At 43.3% G+C, this 18,902-nt stretch overlaps 2 protein-coding genes across 8 annotated transcripts in view; one reads left to right on the top strand and one right to left on the bottom strand.

Annotated features, from left to right (window-relative positions):
* Positions 1-3,644: 3,644 nt before the first annotated feature.
* Positions 3,645-6,770, bottom strand: LOC306832616 (ras-related protein Rab-17-like). The gene is made up of 5 exons (XM_079357435.1): positions 5,700-6,770; positions 4,634-4,785; positions 4,421-4,546; positions 4,087-4,180; positions 3,645-3,836 (listed from the first exon to the last, which is right to left on the bottom strand). The coding sequence occupies exons 1-5, from the start codon at positions 5,878-5,880 to the stop codon at positions 3,706-3,708; spliced, it is 684 nt and encodes a 227-aa protein (XP_079213561.1). The 5' UTR covers positions 5,881-6,770; the 3' UTR covers positions 3,645-3,705.
* Positions 6,771-8,344: 1,574 nt separating this feature from the next.
* lrrfip1a (leucine rich repeat (in FLII) interacting protein 1a) overlaps positions 8,345-18,902 on the top strand; it is a 38,726-nt gene continuing 28,168 nt past the window's right edge. For 3 of the 7 annotated variants that reach the window (XM_079356753.1, XM_079356755.1, XM_079356752.1), the window contains exon 1: positions 8,345-9,025. In XM_079356753.1, the coding sequence (XP_079212879.1) occupies positions 8,936-9,025 (90 nt within the window). In that variant the 5' untranslated portion in view covers positions 8,345-8,935. The remainder of the gene's footprint in view (positions 9,026-18,902) is intronic. The other 4 variants (XM_079356754.1, XM_079356756.1, XM_079356757.1 and 1 more) reach the window with 4 other exon arrangements.

Raw genomic sequence — 18,902 nt, 5'->3', positions numbered from 1 at the left:
CCTTCCTCACCTCTGAGGTGGAGGTTTGAGCAGGCTGTGCATGAACGAGGATGTCGGCTCGTAGTAAGTGTACAATCAGTTTACTGGAGAGCCTGGCTTCTGCTGCTGGGACACACTGACGACAATCAATGAAAAAAATGTAAAAGTCATTTACATTTTTTCATCATCACAATTCATAACTTTTTTTTTTTTATCTAGATTTCTAGGGTGGGCTCATTTTCAGATATAAGTAGGGAGGGGGAACAAACAATGTTTTTGTTTGTGTAATAAAGTAAATCTGTGATATGGAGCTCCAGTGTAAGTTCAGTTGGGGAAGACTTTATATTTGCCTTTATAGTTATGAGCATTTCTCACAGGCTCAATCACATTTCCTTTGTCATTCCCTCGAGCTCTCATTTTCTGGATCCTCATTGGGTCTCATCAGGGGGGGGGATTTATTTATTCTCCAAACACAACAACCCCCCCATAAGACCTTCTGTCAAGACACGTTTCCATGTTGTCTCGTGTGATAAACCCTCTTTCTTTATTCCTTTGTGTCTCCTGATCAAAATGTCTGTTCACTATCTTCCCATCTGTTCTCTGTGCTGCTCAGATCCAGACATCGATGCCTCCTGGTACACTGGCAGAGGGATCAGACCGGTGGGGAGATTTGGACGCAAAGTTTCGAAGAGAAGTCAGCGTCTGTCTTTCATCACAGCCAGAGTTTACAGACCAATAGCTGACAGTGACAGCACTGTTTGGATCACACCGCCAAAATAAAACGGATGATTAAATATGACTCCAGTGCTCTCAGTGTTCCAGTGGGTCTTGTTTATCGTTTGGGTTCCTTTAAGATGTTTTACTTGCATGGATTGTTGTGGTAACAAAGCATTGAAGCAGTTTTCTTGAATAGAGTTTCCTGCTCTGATTTAACACAGTGAGTTAGAAACTCAATATTGAACACGTTGTGGCAATGTTTCCTTTTCTGAACCCGTTGACTCCCTACACGCAGGGATGGCATCAAGTTAAAGCTGTATATGATGCACAAAGACTCACATCACTAAGGCTCACACAGACATTGGACTCTTTCATCATGTCAGTCCACATCGCCTGATGAAGAGTCTTCTTAAATGAATATATCAAATGAATGATGTTTTTGGAAGCCAGTGTTTCAAGTCTTCGAGTGTCATATCTTACTGTCGTGACTCAGCGTCAGAATTAATCTTGTTTGTGTTCTGACTTTTACCAAATTAAAGCGTTATATAATTTCTATAAAACACGACGGTGGAAAGTTTGGCAGAACAAAAATTCATCTCTGACCTCCTGTGACACGAACACCCAGACAGTTTTCTTAGCTTTCCGAGGTTGGCTTATTCTTTTGAACTTTTACAGCGAGATGAAGAGTTTTACAAAAACTTGAACTTGATCTCTGATCTGTTCTTGGCATGATCGTCTCTTACATCCACTCCTCGAGTGTTTCGAAATATTTTTTACAAATGGAAAGCACTTTGAATCGAGCTGAATCAGGAATTAAGTATTAGTTCACTGAATACTCCTTCTCCTTGGCTCAGTGGTTTTCTTGTATAACGGTTGTGTTCATTTTTCTAAAAGGGTCTAAAAGAAAGAAACCCGTCTTACATAAGTCCCTCAAGGGACTTGCACAACATCTGCATGATATGAAACAGCCACAGTTGTTTTATATAAGATTAACACACTCCTAATATGAACCAAATTGTCCATATTTCAGCTTCATTGTGTTTTATCCCCTCAGCATGAGGTGTCTCTTTGTTTGATGTGAAGACTCTGAACCACACGAGGACTCTCTGTAGTCCTCATCGAAGCTCAGCTCCTATAGGGCCTGTGACGATTACAGGACCTCTGCAGTGTTTCAAACCTCTAAGACATGCAGAGTGCCCTCTTGGGTTCAGTGTTTAGGATGAAGAACACATGTGAGAACATTGTGCAAGCAGGAAAACACTGACTGCAGGGGAGAAAGGTTACTCTATGTGGAGGCCAAATGGAAACAGAAACATACCAAATGTCAGTAGTACAAATGTTGTCAAAGCATGGGGACAATTTAACCATTGTTTGTGATGATTTACAGTCCAGTGAGAGTTATCCAGAGCACAGTGCATTGTTTGTTTCACACTCTTATAAATCACAGTAGAAGCAGAGTCAAGCAGCACCAGTGCTTCTCACGATGTGGAACATAAAAAAGTACAATTCAAACGACAGAAATACTTTATTTGGTCCTTAACGTTAGAGATTCTTGAGTGTGAGAAGATATCTATTAGTCAAATATCTGTGTGTGAGGAACTTTTTCATCCCTAACTAGAAAGTAACCCGGACATGGAGGTTCAAAAAGAATGCTGGTTCATCCCATGAACCCTTTGCAAGATCTTGCAAAAAGAAATTTATTTCACCTAAACTAAGTCCTCCAAAGTTTGCAACCCAAACTCCAAATCCCTCATCTCGATCATAGACAGAAGGCAAACAACACGTAGCACATGTTTAAAGCACAGGAGGCAAATAGCTTTCACTCAGGTTGTCCAAGATTCATCTTACCCAAGTTAAAGTCTCCTGGTACTTTAAAATGAAGCTAATGGGAAAGTGCAAAAAAGCTGCAGTTCCTCGAGTGTCCACATGGGGCTCGCTTCAAAATACCCAAACACCCCCAGATTAAAACGTCTGTTTAGAGAGCATACATTTAAAAGTTCACAGCCTGATACAAAAGTGATTTTGGTATGATAAGTGAATGTATTTATCGACAATCACTGAAGGAGGGTGAAAGTTTATTATCCCTTATCTGTTTTGATTTTCATGAAAGATGAGATGACAACAGAGAAATCCTTCCTGCATCTTATAACACAAGCTCTCGAGTAAAGCGTCACACGATAACACTTTTTATGAATTGACCCTATACAAATATTGATTGATTGATTGATTGATTGATTGATTGACTGATCTGACTGTGAGTAGCTGCATGGCGTTGCGTTGTGTTTGTCGAGAGGCTTTCGGCCCGCTTTGCTCGTCAAAAAGTTTAAATGAGTCAGCAAACCAAAAGGTTTTAATACTCACTTTCTTCTTCTTCAAAGGAACAGCCAGGTTAAAAATGAATGCTGATAGTTAAAAATAAGCAGGGTAATGTGCACAGCTGTCAAGTCAACTTTATTTATATAACACATTTATAACAGCCAAGGCGGACCAGAGTGCTGTCCAGTAAGCTGTGATTAATTACCTTTATGTATCTGCTCACAAAATAATAAATAATGTCTCACTATAGACAAACAGAAAATCAAAAACTAAGAGTTCAATGAATTTGACTTGACAGAGTGTGTACAGTGTGAAAAACAAGAATTGGAGAAATGCTTCTAACTCTGCTTGAGGGACCTTTGATCATTGTGAACGCGATCATTCATAAATGTGTCAGACTGACTGAGTTTATTCTACGCTCAATGGAGAAAAGAAAGTTCTGTCTGTCGATCCAAGCATTGTTCCTGCTGGAATTTACTGAGCAGCTTTGAGTTTCTGCTGATTGGTGGTCGTGCTTCACGTGTCAAACTTCTCTCTAAAATGAAGATTAACAGCTTTTATTATGTTAAGAAATCAAAATGGCAGAAAATACACTCCTTTTTTGAAATGTAGAGTATCAAACCAGCTGCTCATGTGTGCTGTTGCCCACCTTTGAAATACAGCAGGCAGAAATACAATCAGTGGTTATTTGAGTCATGGTCCAACTCTACAGCAGGATGCAAACACGTTGGACGTGTCTCGAGGATGCAGATCCCTGAGCGGCGTCTCCGTCCACTCTGGCAGACCTCCCTGCTGCACTCCGATAAACTCAGACACCCTGTGGGCTGAAGCAGAGCTCTGTTAGCTAATGTCACACCTAGACTGTAAGTAAGACGGTGTATCCTTTAGTTTAACTATGTATCCAAAAACATGTTCTTCAGATTGATGGTGATTGAAAAATACACATGCTCCACATCTCTGTATCTGCTGCCCTCTAGTGGTGTAAAGTGGCTCTCCTTCTGACTTTGGATCTTTGATTCCAGATGTAAGGAAGACAGATATCCACAATGACTTCTCCACTCTTCCTCCACTTACCAACATCTAGCAGCAGGTTGCTGACGTGATCCCCTGACAGAGCTGATACCTCAGTGAAGAATAAACCCCTGTCATTGGCCAGACTCTGTCCTTCCTGTTTGATGACAACAAGAAGATTGATCTAGTGTGTTAAAGATTTAAACATACAGTGTGAATCTTTGTACAGAACATGAATGTCAGTATTTGTTTCTAACCTATCTCCTATTCAATTTAAGTGCAGACTAGCTCTGCAGGGAAATCCTGTTCAGAGTGAATCCACCAAAGCTCTGTGAATAATCACTGACACATGGATAGACCTGCGTTAACAAGGATGGATTTCTGTGTCCAACCGTACCTGCACTGATACCTGTCGATCCAGTGTCAGATCTCCCTTGTTGCCTACCAGCCACACGACAGTCGATCCTGGGATGAAGTGTTTCTCCAGCTCTTTGAGCCAAACTTGAGCTCTGATAAACGTGTTCTGAAGTGAAACAAACAGACACAACGCACCATCAAAGACGAGACAGAACAGGTCGTTTTCATGCTCAGGTGTCTGGTTGTTTTTTACCCTTTTGCTGATATCGTAGAGCAGGAGTGCAGCGTGGGCTCCTCTGTAGTACAGCGGGGTGACACTGTGATATTTCTCCTGTCCTGCTGTGTCCCAGATCTCAAAGCGAAGTGACACGTCACTCAGGTGGACCGCCCGGGTCATGTAGGCACCTAATGAGAAACACAGCACAATGACAGCTGTTTAAGACAAAGACCTTTATTTAAGTTTTGCATCAAATAAATACATAAATTATAAGACCATCAAGGAATGCAGCAAATGTTATGTTTGGAAAGCGAATACTCACTGGATGAATGTGAGAAAATTCTGGTTTGTTTAAGGGAGATTAAGTTCAAATATAATTATTGATCTGCAGGGGAGACGTTCAGGTGTGTCCGAAAGCAGGGCGAGGATCTACTTGTAATTCAAAGAATCATCATTGTTCTTTCTTGTGAAGACTTTTCAGCTTGTGCATCAGGCAATGTGAGAATGATGCCAAACATGATGACAAACAACACATGTTTCAAGCCCTTTAATGTCTCAGGGAAATCCTAATAAAAAATGAAGGGGGTCATGGGAAACAAAGGGAAACAGCTTGAGAAGGTGTCGAAAGCAGCACCAGTATAATGCAGCAATCATTATCTTGTATGGGCCTGGTTTTGTTTGTACAATATCCAGTTTCTCTATGAGCTCACTGCCACAACTTGTCGGTTACTGTCGGTTACCGAGGCATACTTTGACAATGGTTAATCATCTATTAAGAGGTGCAAGGCTCCTTTCTCTTTGGAAAGACATGATCCCATGTTTAGACTCAGCTGAGTGAACTGTATGTAACTGTACGTTTACTCAATGTTTACCATCCTGACATGACAGACGGAGAGAATAAATTACAAATATAGCTCCCAGTAACTTCCTGGTATAAGCCCCCGTGCAAGTGACTGATGTTGATATGACTTCACAATGATTTGATCAGGAGACCTTCTTATAGGAAATAAGTGAAGGAAACTTTATAGGATTCCTTTACGTATATTTTCACAGTTTAAAAAAGAAGAAGTGCTATTCAAAGCTACACGTGTCACTAACTCACAGCCCACTGTCGGTGATGTATTCCTGAACTCGTCCTTGACAAATCTCTGAGCCAGGCTGGACTTCCCCACACCAGAGGCTCCCAGAAGGACCATCTTCACCCTGAGAGTCTGCACAGGTCTGCTCAGGGTGTCACTGCGGAGCCGGGTTGCTCCTGGCAACCTCGGGAGACTTTCCCCCATATAAAAATATAACTGATGCCAAAATGTTGAAAGAATATGAACAGAAAGTGTCCAGGTGCTCGAATCACCCAAACTGTAGTCAGTCAGTCCTGTTAAAGGCCAGCTAGCAGGTCCATGTCTTCTTTGTAAGAGTCTGTGCTAACTTTGAGTCGTGTTCACAGAAAATAAAAGTAAAACCAAAGTCCAGTCTCGACTTGTAAAAGGCCAACAACACATTTTCACTTCCTGTTCTACATCTATTGCTGAGCCATAAACGCTTACAGCCTTTTATAATAAGTAAGACAACACATGCTATCTGAGTCTTTGTGACCACACGGGAGAATACAGTTTAAAAACAAAAGCATTGTTCATGTTTATTTTGGATTACACAGCAATGTTTCTCTTCTCCCCAACTACTCTAATTTAAACACTGCATGTTGGGTGAAAACAGATGTGTCATTACCAGTCCAGAGATTACCCTGCAGAGATTCCCTCCTAAGTGCTAAAAGTACAACATTATGAGAAAATTCTTCAAATCGGGACATTTTCTAAGAATTTCCTCTCAAAGTTCAGACTCGATCGTGGTAAAGATAAAAGTTATTAACAAAGTGATTTAGCCCTGAAAAGATCTCCTCAGGTGTCAAACTGTGAGGAGAAGTGAGAAGGACTTCTAACAGGATGAAGAGTTTCTCAAGCTGAGGGAGAGAAATGTTCTTCAAACAGGAGTTAGGCTGAACAGACACACATTATCTGTGCAGACATTTCAGTTCTTATATTATATGATGTTTTTTTTATTTCACAGTGAGACATAGATGTCTGTTTTTCTTCATAAGCTCCACAGGTTCATCCAATCACTGATTCAGAATTATCACATAGATGCTAATGTTAAAGTGTTTATAATGACACACTGTCTGAATAGATTCTATGATTGACTTTTTATCTCCTTTTCTTTTTTTTGATTAACCAATCACAGCTTTTGAAAAAATGTGTCACGCCTCCTCACTAAGAGAAAAGTTTCTGTCTCTTCCTCGCTCAGAGTTGCTCTGAAAATGTTCCTAAATCACTCATCAGCAATGACTCCTTGCTGGGATATTTTAAAGCTAAGTAAGAAGCTCTCAGAGGATTCTCTGAATGTTTGTAAAAACTGGCCCTGGCGTTTTCTTTCCTTACGTGTCGTTGCATTGCACTTTATCACCACAAGAGGGCAGCATTGCATTCATTAAAGCTTCGAGGTAACAGGTCATAACAGACTGTGAGCATGCTTGTGTGTGAAATCTACCTTTAATTACAGGCTTTACCTTTGTTTTTAATGGTCATTTATAGAAAAAATATTATACCACCCAACTGACCCTGTACAAAAAGATAAATCACCTACATCACATGAAAATTCAATTATTATGAAGTAATTTAAAGTTTAGCTTTAAATGTTCTTGATATTCCTGTCAAATGTTGTGTTGGCACGTTTAATCATAATAACTACAGACGGGTGTGTAGAGTTTGAAGTATGTTGACGTGAGAACGAGTTATTATGTGAAAATGTCTTGCAGTCTATTTCAAGTTCTTCATAAAGTGATGCATTATAAAATGTCAATCTTATTTTTTTTTTTTACCTACTCTGCTTTTAGTTTACGGCAAACAATTTTTGCTCCTTTTCTGCGCAAAGTAATCTGAAATTCCCTGTTAGATGTTTCTTATGACGTAGAAACATAGGCTACTCCATGTAGAAGTTTTGAACAAAGAACCTGAACAAAAACATTTAATGTTTGTTTCGATCTTATTTCCAGGTTGCTTTAATGTGACAGATTTAAACATTCAACTTAGATATGCAATGTTAAAAATAACACGTGAATGTTTGTCAATGATATCTTGCAGCAGTGACACAGACTTGAGACAGAAGTGTAAAGTGACTTTGATATCCCACCCTGACTGTCTAAAGGGCCTTTAAAACAACGATAAGGGATTCCGACGTGAGGTCACGTGTGTCTCTTTAAGAAACTCGCGACTGTTTTTAGAGCTCGCGGGTCATCATTAAAAATAGCAGACGGGGTGTGAGAGAGTGCGATAGCACATCATGCTGGAGCTGCGCTTTCTGACTAAACCTGAGCCCCTGAACATGTATGGCGTCCCTGTCCAGAGGTTGATGGTGCGTTCAAGTGTCGCGGGAAAACTCCGCAGAAACAACTTTCACATACTTATTTGAAAGATTCTGTCGCTTAAAATAAAAAAAGTTTAAATGATGTAATAGTGATAAAAAAAATGGACAAATCTTTAAGCTTTAAAAAACGAATCAAATACAAGCTCATATATACATGAGACATGTCTGCTGAAATGAAATGACAACTACATGAATGAGGCAACTCTTCGAATATATAAAAATAAAATATATATATAAAAAAGAAAAAGTCTATCGGGCGTAGATGCGTAAAAGTTAAACCCTCTTTGTTTGTAATCTTTAAAAACCCCAGCTTTTCTTCTGTCACTGATATATCCGACAGGACGTGAAGGCATCTTGATTGAGTGCAGTCTTTGAAGTTCCTCGGGTGTGACAGGTTCGAGTCCGACTCCGTCGCTCTGAATCCTTCAGGTTGTGGAGTCTGAAAAACTGCTGACACACATTACAAGAACGGATATTTACCGATCATTTTTATTCTTTAATTTAAGTTTTATTTCCCATAGACCTGGAAAGAGTCACAGACGCGGTTTTAAAACAGATAATTAAACTCGGTTCTGACAGAGTTTGCAGGTAAACGCACCAGAAGCGCACGTGGGACAGACGCAGCCAGCGGTAACCATCTGAAGCGAGACTTCTCGTCGCGAGCGTGTGAGTTGTGGTCGCCACAGAAACACAGGAAGAAGTGCGAAAACGGATGTAAGACAATGACCCATGCTGTGAAGGCGAACACACGCACACACACACGGCTCGTTTTATTTCCTCGACTTTAATTTAACATTTTTAGCGACACATGAGACCCGCAAGGTAAGCGCGTGCACCGCTCGGTTTGGATTACTTTGTGCGCTTTACGCACGCGACCCGACTCTTGTTTACAGAGAGTGGATCAGTTTGTTTGGAGGAAACATGGGGACCCAGGGCACAGGACGGAAAAGATCCACCAAGAAGGAGAGGTCGACGGCAGAGGACGATGCCTTGAACCTCATAGCCAGAGAGGTGAGTCAGTGCACAATTTCTCTAAAGTTTATCTTTCCACAGTTTATTCAAAACATCCCGTCAAAAACCAAATACAGACATTTCAGAAATGAGCTGAACGGCAGAACACCAGGGCTGCTCAATGACCCCAAAACCTACATAGTGATATTTCTGGGCTAAGGAGACTCATCTATTGACCCACTTAAACGCCCTCAATCCGAATTTAGCCACAATTTTAGGAATAAATACGGATCCTCATGCTGAAAGAAGTCCATGAAAGCAAGCAGTCATAGGCTACGCCAGCAGAACCTCCTGGTACCAGTGTGCCCAGTGTACCCAGTGTGCCCAGTGTCCCCAGCTGAACTCTCACAGCCGTCGAGACATTTGAATATTTATATTTAGGGAGACGTTTTAAACCTGATTTTAACACACTTATTGGCTCCTTTAAACTAGCAGAGAATTAAAACATGCTGCACACGATGTCATTACTGTTATTGTTAGTAACACAGCACATTTAAATACAAACTGCTTACAGTGAGAGCGTGAGGCTTTTTATTGTACAGACAACATGCTCACTTTATAACATTTAACACCAACGTTATGAAAACTAACAACATGAAGCATGCAGACCTTCACACTGAGGAGTTTTTACTGAAAGACACGTTTATAGTAACTAAAGCTGCACAGCTCCTCTTTGCACCTAAACTATTACAAATGAAAGATACAACTGAAAACTCAGAGTGCTTTTTTTAATTATCTAGTTTCTGAAAATGTTCAATTTTCAAAACATAAGACACCAACCAGTCCATATCAAGTCAAGTCCAAGTCCGATTCCCCGGATGTGTGAAAGTTCTTGACAATAAACAGTGATTCTGAGAAAGATAAGGTCATAACAGTGAACCAAACCACAGGGCAACGTCAGGCTAAAAAAGCTCAGGGGACAAAGTGTGTGCTTTAAATTTGGTTAAAAGAAAACTGTGAATGTTGGGACAAGAAGACTCAATGAGATGATCTGCTGCGTCACCTCCAGACTGACGCAGCAGATCATCTGCTAGATCTGTTTTCAGTCAGATGACAGACAAGTTAGACATCCAGATCAATAATTAAATCCTCCTTACAAAGAAAGTTAATGCCTTAAACTCCCTGATTCAGTTGACTGAACTCTAAACTAACAAACAATAGAAAAGGTTTTTAACTGAAGCGGATCATATTCAGTCATCATCTCTGTGTGAGGACTCGTCTGCTGTGTTTCCTGTCATGAAAGTGACGATGAACGTGTGCATGGATGACAGTGACGTTCAGCTGACTAGTTTTCTTTACGAAGCAGTGAGCCTTTCATGTGCTAACATGCAGGAAGTGTTGGCCTAACCTCAGTCCTGAAACAGTTGTCTCTAACAGGTGCTGAAGTCGAGTTGTGACAGGTTAGCACGGCTTCGAGCTCTCTGATCTCTTTGTTACGCTGCCTTCACTGCAGGAGAAATGCACGTTTAATGTCAGCCTGCACAGTCTGAACCCGAGCCTTCAGTGTGTTTGAACTGGACCTGAGTTAGCTTAGCATGATCTATAAAGGACGCAGAACAGCCTCAGGTTTACTGTGAAACAGTCTCTGTCGCTCCAGCTCAGGTCCTGACGTGGTTCCATTATTGCATTTCAGTCTTTTAGTGAATAGAAACAGCAAACTTTGGACATGCACATAAGATACGGCTGGTTCAAACAGGCTGCCGTACATTGAACGTAAAGAGCTTGAATGAAGACAATCCAGATCATCTTGTTTGTGAGTGTTGGGTCCTGGCACGCTCACGTTTAGATCTGTCATTTCAAACTTACATTTAAAGGGTTAAAGCTCAAATGTCTTTTTGATAATGTTTCTTCACTGCTTTTAATCCCTGCTTGGTTTGTTTAGAGACAGTCGGGGAGCATTTGATCCAAAGTAGGAACCTTGTTAACAAAGTCCAGCAGAAGAATCTTAAAGCTGTGATCACGTCGTTATCAGCTGCACTGAAAGAGTCCAACGAAGGAAAGAGCCGGAAATATTAGTGATACGTTTTCTCACATGTGAATAAAGGAGTCTAAAGTTACAGTAAAGAAACGTCGCGTGTCGTTTCAGGAACCTCCTCAACCAATCAGCAGCATTTCATAACTATAGACCGTCGTGAACATTTAAAATCCCAGTGCCATCGTATTCTTTCAATACGCTCGTCAGTCTGCGTTGATTTTCAGTTTTTATTAAAAATGTGTTTCAGACAGTTTTCAGCGTCACAGCCGACGTGCCAGCTTCAAACGGGCTCTGTGGAGCAGGCTGGGAGGAAGTCGTGTCTGTGATAACCACACCCGGATGTTTCAGCATATTTGCATGTCACTGTTCGCCGACGTGCACATTTTTACTGTCATTATTGTGAGCAGTGAAAGGCCCCCCGAGCCTGCACACATTCGTCTTCTAACTGCAGGCTCTTTCACTGAAGTGTGTCTGAGGCTGCACATTCTTGTGGCTGGCAGTCGTCTCTTGTCCTCGTTTGTTTGCAGAAGCAGGAATGTTATCTGGACAAGTTATTAAGGAGAGTTTGACAGAAACGGTGAAACAAACAGTAGCCAGTCACGTCTGTGCAGCGTGGAGAGAGAACGCCTGTGCCTTTAAGTATGAAGGGGGTCACGTCCCACCCTGGCAGTGCTCATGACAGGATGGTATGTCCGCCCTGATGATGAGTTGGCCTGTTCTGCTGAAGAGTTTTAAAAATAGACGCCTCTGAAAGATCAGCTGTTGCTGCAGCCCAGGTTTGGATGTGGTCTGTGGGTGGGGGAGGGGATGGAAGAGGAGGGATGGGAGCCGACTGTTGGGCAGCGGAGGAAACTCTCTCTACCCCCCCCCCCCCCCCCCCCCCAAAGCGTTTAGAGAACCGTCTTGATGTAAAGCTGACCACACAGCAGGAAAGAATGTGGGGCGGCACTGAAAAGCAGAGCGTTCCTGTTCCTGGACTTCAGCGGGCTCAGAACTTCTCCCGGCTGTAAACATTGTGGCATGAAGTTGGTAAACTGTGGCCGACCACAACAATGCTCCCAAATTGTTTGAAACTGTTTTGCAACGTTGATTGAATTGAAATGACAACAGCGCTGCTCGGTGACAAACAGGGCAAAGCTGCGACGCTCAGTGGATTCTTCTTTTTATTTGAAGACATTAAACATCAAACTTGTTCCTCTTCAGAGCTCAAATATTAACAGCAGTTCTGGTTACAGCTTCCTTTAAATGCGAGCATGTGCAGCGTGTGTCTTCCTCATTTATGACAGTAAAAAAAGGACAATAGAAGAGACGTCCAAATGTCCGTGTGGTTCAGGTGCTGCCTGCAGCTGCTTTGAAGACGTTTCACCACCAGGGTTCCTGAGGTCGGACTGCTGAGGTCGTTCTTCCACCTCACCTTAATAAAGTGTGAACATGTGGGGACACTGCAGAATCCGTAAGAGAGGAGACGCTGGGCTGAGACTGTCCACTGTCAGTCATCCAGCTGATCTCTTGCACTCCATGTGATATCTAGGTTTTTGTTGTCCTTTGGTTTGATGAAGGTTGGAGAAGCAGTCAGCTGTTCAGTGAATCCTGATGAGCAGGCCAGCAGCAGATTTTCGTTGTGTTCTGATGATTAACTCATTTATGAAAAGAGGACAATCGGCCAAAAAAAAAAGGATCAATCAAATCCTCACGTGCTGCTCGGGCTTTCAGCTCGTTTGTGTTTCAGTACAGAAATGTCTTTTCTCTCCAGTTTGTTCCCTACGCTGACAGTTAATGTTCATTCTGTTGACTTGACATGATGGAGCTGACCCACACAAACCTTTGGCCTCTGGTTGCTAGCCTCTTTAGCGCAGTTGAGCAGACGCCATGATCGTCTTGGACATCTCATCCTGCATGTAGAAGAACAACGTCCCGGTCAGAACACAGAACAAACTCTCTGAAAAGTGGTGAACTTTAACCGTCTCCGTGTGCGGCTCCACAGTGCAGCAGCACTCCCCTGGACGTGAGGTCACAGCGATGCTAACACGCCTGGAGTCTGACCTCGAGTAAACTCGCTTCCTTCACTTAAAATTCAGTTTCAGTTTGAATCCCATCCAAAGATCCCAGCTGGCCGACTGTGTCATGGTATGAACCCTGTTCATGAAGAATGAAGATGGTCAAAGTGTTTATCTTACTGACAAACAGACGAGCGCTCACTCCTTCACGTCTCACAGGCTGTCTTGGTTTGTTTAGTTCTACTTTACTCTCATAAGTCTCATAAAGAGATGATATTTATCTGGGCCACACATCGCTGATGAACCAGTGGAGAGATAACTGTAGTCTGGATGGCGGCGAGCTGCGAACACGCCGATGGTGTGGCGTCAGTTTCAACCATGACAGAGAAAGAGACTGATTTCCACCCCGAGTGTGTTTTCAGTGGACACTCTTATGAAGTCCTAAAGTGTCACATTATTAAAGTGACGCATCTTCAGCACTTTGCTTTTCAGGAAGCAAACATGGCGGACGCTTGGAGCGAGCTGCTCTCGTTTGACTTCTCCTGCACGTAGAACACAAAGTGTTCTGGAGCAGTCGTGTCGTTGATGAAAGATTGAGCTCGTGGGTTCGAGTGCAGAAAAAACAGTTTCACAAGTGAGGCAGATACAAACGGAGCAGCCGCATAGCGCCACCTGCTGGCCCGCCATCAGTACCCTGACGTCTGAAATTCAACTCGTTTGTGTGAAGACAGGATTGGACTTTTACAAATACAGCGAGATCAGATTGAGTCAGAATTTGTCTGCAATAAGAATGACGAGGGCAAGAAGGCATTTATTTTGGAACAGGTAGCAGGTACTTCAACACTGATCATTTCACTTGTTGCTTCGATCAGCCGGATGAGAGGCTCTCTGTTTGACGCGTCGCTCTGTTCCACAGCGTGAACCTGTCGAGTGTCTGCTGCTCTCCGTACATATGCCTCTTTAATGGATGTGGAGTGGGGATTAAGTGGTCGGGCAGTGCTGAGGGGCGGGCAGCAGCTCAGGGAGGGAAATGAGGTATTTAGGGAGGATTAGTCTGGATGGACGAGTGGTTTCATTGAATCAAAGCTAATGGCTTTATAGAAACAGATGATGTGTTCATGTGTGTGAAATTCAAATGCGGAAAACATGGAATATAACAAGGAATGAAATAACGAGCAGGAAGTCAAAAAACAACAAATCTGTTAATGTGGATTCAAAATGATGTTAAATGATCAACTTCCAAATTGAGTTATATTTAGACCAGCAGATTTGTTTTAATTTCCAATCCCACCATCATCTTTTTCTATGGGCTCATCTGATTGGCTGAAAGGTGTAACATGGGCAGAGTGTGAAGATAAAGTGAACTTCTTCTGCTGTGTGTTTGTCGTGCACACTCGGAGGAGTTGTGCGTGGGCCTGAAAGGCCTCCGACTGTTTCTGCTGCATCCTGAGGTACAGTGGACGGCGTGGAGGGGGAAACCCGCCTCGCAGTCCTCTTTTTCAGTTCGACAGTCATCTCGAAGACGAGCCGCAGAGCCAGAGTCGCTCATGCAGGTTAAGCTTTAGTGTTTTCCAGTACACACCAATAATGCCATGAAGGAATGAGCTTACTTCCTGGTGTGTGTTCAGACATCATCCTCTGGCTCGACTTCAGCTTATCTCGCCTGACTCACGTCTCCTTAAAAGGAAGTGGCTGTGCGAGGGGGGCTGACTTCCTTCTGATGACATCATCACTCACAAAGCCTGTGCAGATTGTTATCACAAACTCTTTCCTGTTTGTTCAACATGATTGACTTCCCTCCAAAGCTTGGGGAGCGGTGGGGGAGGGCGGGGTCTGAAGGGACCATTCAAATCCTCACGGAGCTTTAAGGGTCTCCCTCGGCAGAGTTGGAGCATCACTGAGAGGGAGGAGGAGAACATGAGTGAGATGTGTTCCTGGAGTTCAGGCCTGTCACGGACTCAGTGTGTGACAGGCAGCTTCAGGTAAACGCTGCTCGTTAGCATGTCCCTCTCTGTAACTGATCTGTTATTCAGCTCGCTCGCTGGGCCACGTTGGGTAACTTCCTGCAGAGTATTGCTTACTCCCATCATGCTTTAGTGGTTATGAGAGTTTCAACATGAACGTTTGCTGCCTGAGGCCGCGTGTCCGTGTTCAGCCTACGAGAAGCTTCCGGTTACTTCCACAAGGAACAACAAGGAGGACTCAGCAGTGTTTGAACAATTGAAAACATGTGGGCACCATTGAGAAAAAGATGAAAAATGATGGTCATGAAGTTCAGGTCCCAGTCCTGATGCAGAGTGAGCCACAGTGTCTTAGCACTGCGTTCGTAGCTTGAATGGTTGGGGATTTACTCAGGAATCATTTTAATGTTCTGGGTAAGATCCCTTTCTCCATCTTTGGCTTTTTGTTCGCCTCATTTCATCTGAAGCATGTTTGTTCAGTTCCTGATGCATGCATGTTTGTCTGCAGAGCTGAGAACGTGACGGCTGTTCTCAGCTTGCGTGGAGGCCAGACGATTGGCTGCATGGTTGTGTGAGGCGAACAGGAGTTTTAAGAAAAGATTATCTGTGTTTCTAAGAATCTGCGTGGATCCTGCAAACTTATCAAAATCGCTTCATGCTCGCTTCCAAGCATGTCATGTTTTGTACTCCAAGCAAAGAGAGGGAGGCTTTAACTCAGGTTAGTAACACTGACTTGTGATCATGCAGACACACAGAGGTTGTGACACACGGGCTTGACTCATGTCTGTGGCTTTGAGTGTTCGAGCAGCCACTCCCTGCAGGGCAGCACCTCGGAGCTTTACAAGCTTTTCAAAGAGGAAATAGGCCGTTTTTTCCATTTCAGTCATCACAACCTTCAACTGTATCATAACCAAACTGTGTGTGTGTGAATTCACTTAAAGGTCCCGCCTCATTTTAAATACGTCCGAGATGTTGTTGAGAAATCAGTTATTTCTGTGTGCGCTCTTTGTCCAGCCTGTCAGCACTCGTGGTCGTTAAAGTCCCCCTCCTGCTTTCAAGACTGGCGTTCAGGGCGTGGGAACCCTGCCGACTGAGACGCACCAGGCACATACGCCTGTCCTTTAAAGTTACTTTTCTATTCTCTGAGATCAACTCTGTAAACCCAGTGTTGGTCATCATTACTAACCTTCATAGTCAACTCACATCAGCTGCTGTCTTAGATCCTTACAGATCTGAAAATCTCACCTGTGTGTCAAAGTCATGAAACTCTGCAGTAAGCGTGAATTACAGTGAGTTTGAGCTCTATAGGTGGACTAAACGGGACTAACACACACACACACACACACACACACACACACACACACACACACACACACACACACACTGTGGAATGAAGGTCAGCTCCTGGTCTTGTCAGAGTTGTGTAGCTCTCAGGAGGAGCGCGGCCTGGTTGAGATGGTGCTGAATGAGGACGGTGTGATGGACCATGTAGGTCGGTATAAATAGAAAAGAAAGGAAGAGGCCTGTTTCCATCCCTGTGACCAGAGGATGCTGTAATACACACACACGCAGCAGGTACTGTGTGTGTGTGTGTGTGTGTGTGTGTGTGTGTGTGTGTGTGTGTGTGTGTGTGTGTGTGTGTGTGTGTGTGTGTGTGTGTGTGTGTGTGTGTGTGTGTGTGTGTGTGTGTGTGTGTGTGTGTGTGTGTGTGTGTGTGTGTGTGTGTGTGTGTGTGTGTGTGTGTGTGTGTGTGTGTGTGTGTGTGTGTTGGATAAACTGAACTTCATTTAGACTTTACATGAAGTCTCAGTGTGTTGTTCAGAAATCAGACGTTTCCAAATCAGTTCTGGTGTTACCCAGACTGTGTGTGTGTTTTTCAAACATCGCTCCCTTCCAACCAATAAACAGCAGCGATGATGCAATCATTCACACTTCTTCAGAGCTTTATTGAGTGTATGAAAGCTGACACTTTGTCTATAGAAAGACTCCTTCACTGTTCATACCTTTCTGTCAGTCAGGAGGATTGAGAAGTCTCCCTCTGCACCCCAGCATGATTTTCTCTTCTTCAGACGTCTGCACACGTTGGCTTCTCCATCACTCTTCTTTAGTTTGGAAGCTGTTGCGATAGTTTGATTCGGCCTGCTGCTCTTGGACGGGGTTTTCAGTGTTTGATGCAGCTCCTGGAGTTTTTGTGTCCGTTGATATGTCTTTGTGTGTGTCAGTGTAGCACCCTCTCATCAGATGGCTTCTTCAAAAGGAGCTGTTCAATAATCGTTTCAGCCCAAACCTTCCCCGTACACACGATGTAAACCAACGACAGTCAGTGGTCTGACTCTCACAGTGCTCGTGTTAGAGCAGATTCATTCAGTGTTTTTGCTGCTGGATGCTAAGCATGCTAACAGACTGATGACATGCTATACAGCGCTGTCACCACAACGGTCACTGACAGTGAAATGTGTGTTAAGAGCCTGTGTGTGTGTGTGTGTGTGTGTGTGTGTGTGTGTGTGTGTGTGTGTGTGTGTGTGTGTGTGTGTGTTACAGGCACAGATTTGAAGAATCTGAAGCACAATAAGCGAGCGTACACTGAGAGGGACAGTGAGCGAGGGAGCCAGAGGGAGGACAGAAATGTCCTCTGATGAATGCTTTGAAGAGCTTCTTGTTTGGGTCTTTGTTGGGAGTGTCCTGGTTCGACTCACATCCATGAACAGGAGGTGCTGAGTGCGCTCCGAGATTACTGCAGGGTTAAAAAATAAAATCATATCTAGTGATGCAGCAAAGAGCCTGCTGTTGTGAGCACGCTCGGTAGACTTGCTTATGTAAAGTCATCCTGAACACTTAAAGAGGAACGCTGCACTGACCTCTACAGATCACACTGAGGTCAGACAACCTTCCCTCGTCCGAGCCTGACTGACTGATGGTGTCTGAGCTGTAACACAGGCAGCAGTCAGCCGGTCTGCCTGGAGTCGTTCACGGCTCAGGCGTGTGGAGGTTCACCTGCGAGGAGGAGCGGAGGCTGCTGCTGCTCGCTCTATGAACTCTGATGAAACGTGAGATTAAAAACTGATTGTTGTCCGTGTGAACACCTTCACCTCGGAGCTCGTTGTGTCTCGTGTTCCTCGCTCACGGTGACAGACGTGCAGGGGATGGTGGGAGGGATCACAGCGAGCCCCGCCCACAGGCGACCACACTGTGTCAGCACAGAGTCAGAGGAAGGAAATGCTTCCACACTGTGTAACGCACACTCACACAGTCCACTCTGTGAGAGAGCTCCTTTTAAGGGAAAGGTCCCGCTGCTGCATCCTGACTGCTGACTGGAGCAAAGGCAATGCCTCCAAACCCACAAATATACATCAGTCACATTTACACACTGTTGTGACTGCACATATTCTCCCCACTCATAGATGCAGGACATTTGATACTCTGTGTTTATAGTCACTGCTAATCCAGTTACAGCAGTGTAAACAACATGATCCAAACACGCGGAGCGACGCTTTAAGAACAGCACTTTGGCACACTTTTCAACCCTCTGAGCTCTGAAACAGAAACAGTCAGTTTGTTCACTGAGTTATTGACACTCTCGATCTTCCTACAATCCATTCACTTTAAAGGGTTAAAAACGAGTGGACAAGAGAATAAACTATAACAGCCGGGGACGTATTTAAACAGTGTCAGATATAAAAAGATCCAATCTCTGTTTTTATAAATAAACACAATGAAACGCCTTGTTCATAGTTATTTCAACCTTTTCACTCATCGTTTTTGAGGTGTGTTTTGTTTTGTAAGCTGAGTTTGGTTTTTCATATCGACAAGATCTGCACAACCCACAGATATTTATTATATATATATATTTATATATTACAAATGTAATTGAGGTTTGTAAACAATGCAGGGGATAATTGTTAGAATAAAAAGCATGCAAACAAATCTGATGTTTAATTCATGTG

The sequence above is a fragment of the Symphodus melops genome (genome assembly GCF_947650265.1).
Source record: "Symphodus melops genome assembly, chromosome: 12".
In the NCBI taxonomy this organism is placed as follows: domain Eukaryota; kingdom Metazoa; phylum Chordata; class Actinopteri; order Labriformes; family Labridae; genus Symphodus; species Symphodus melops.
The sequence above is the reverse complement of the archived record's forward strand: the minus strand, read 5'-3'. Positions and strand labels throughout refer to the sequence as shown.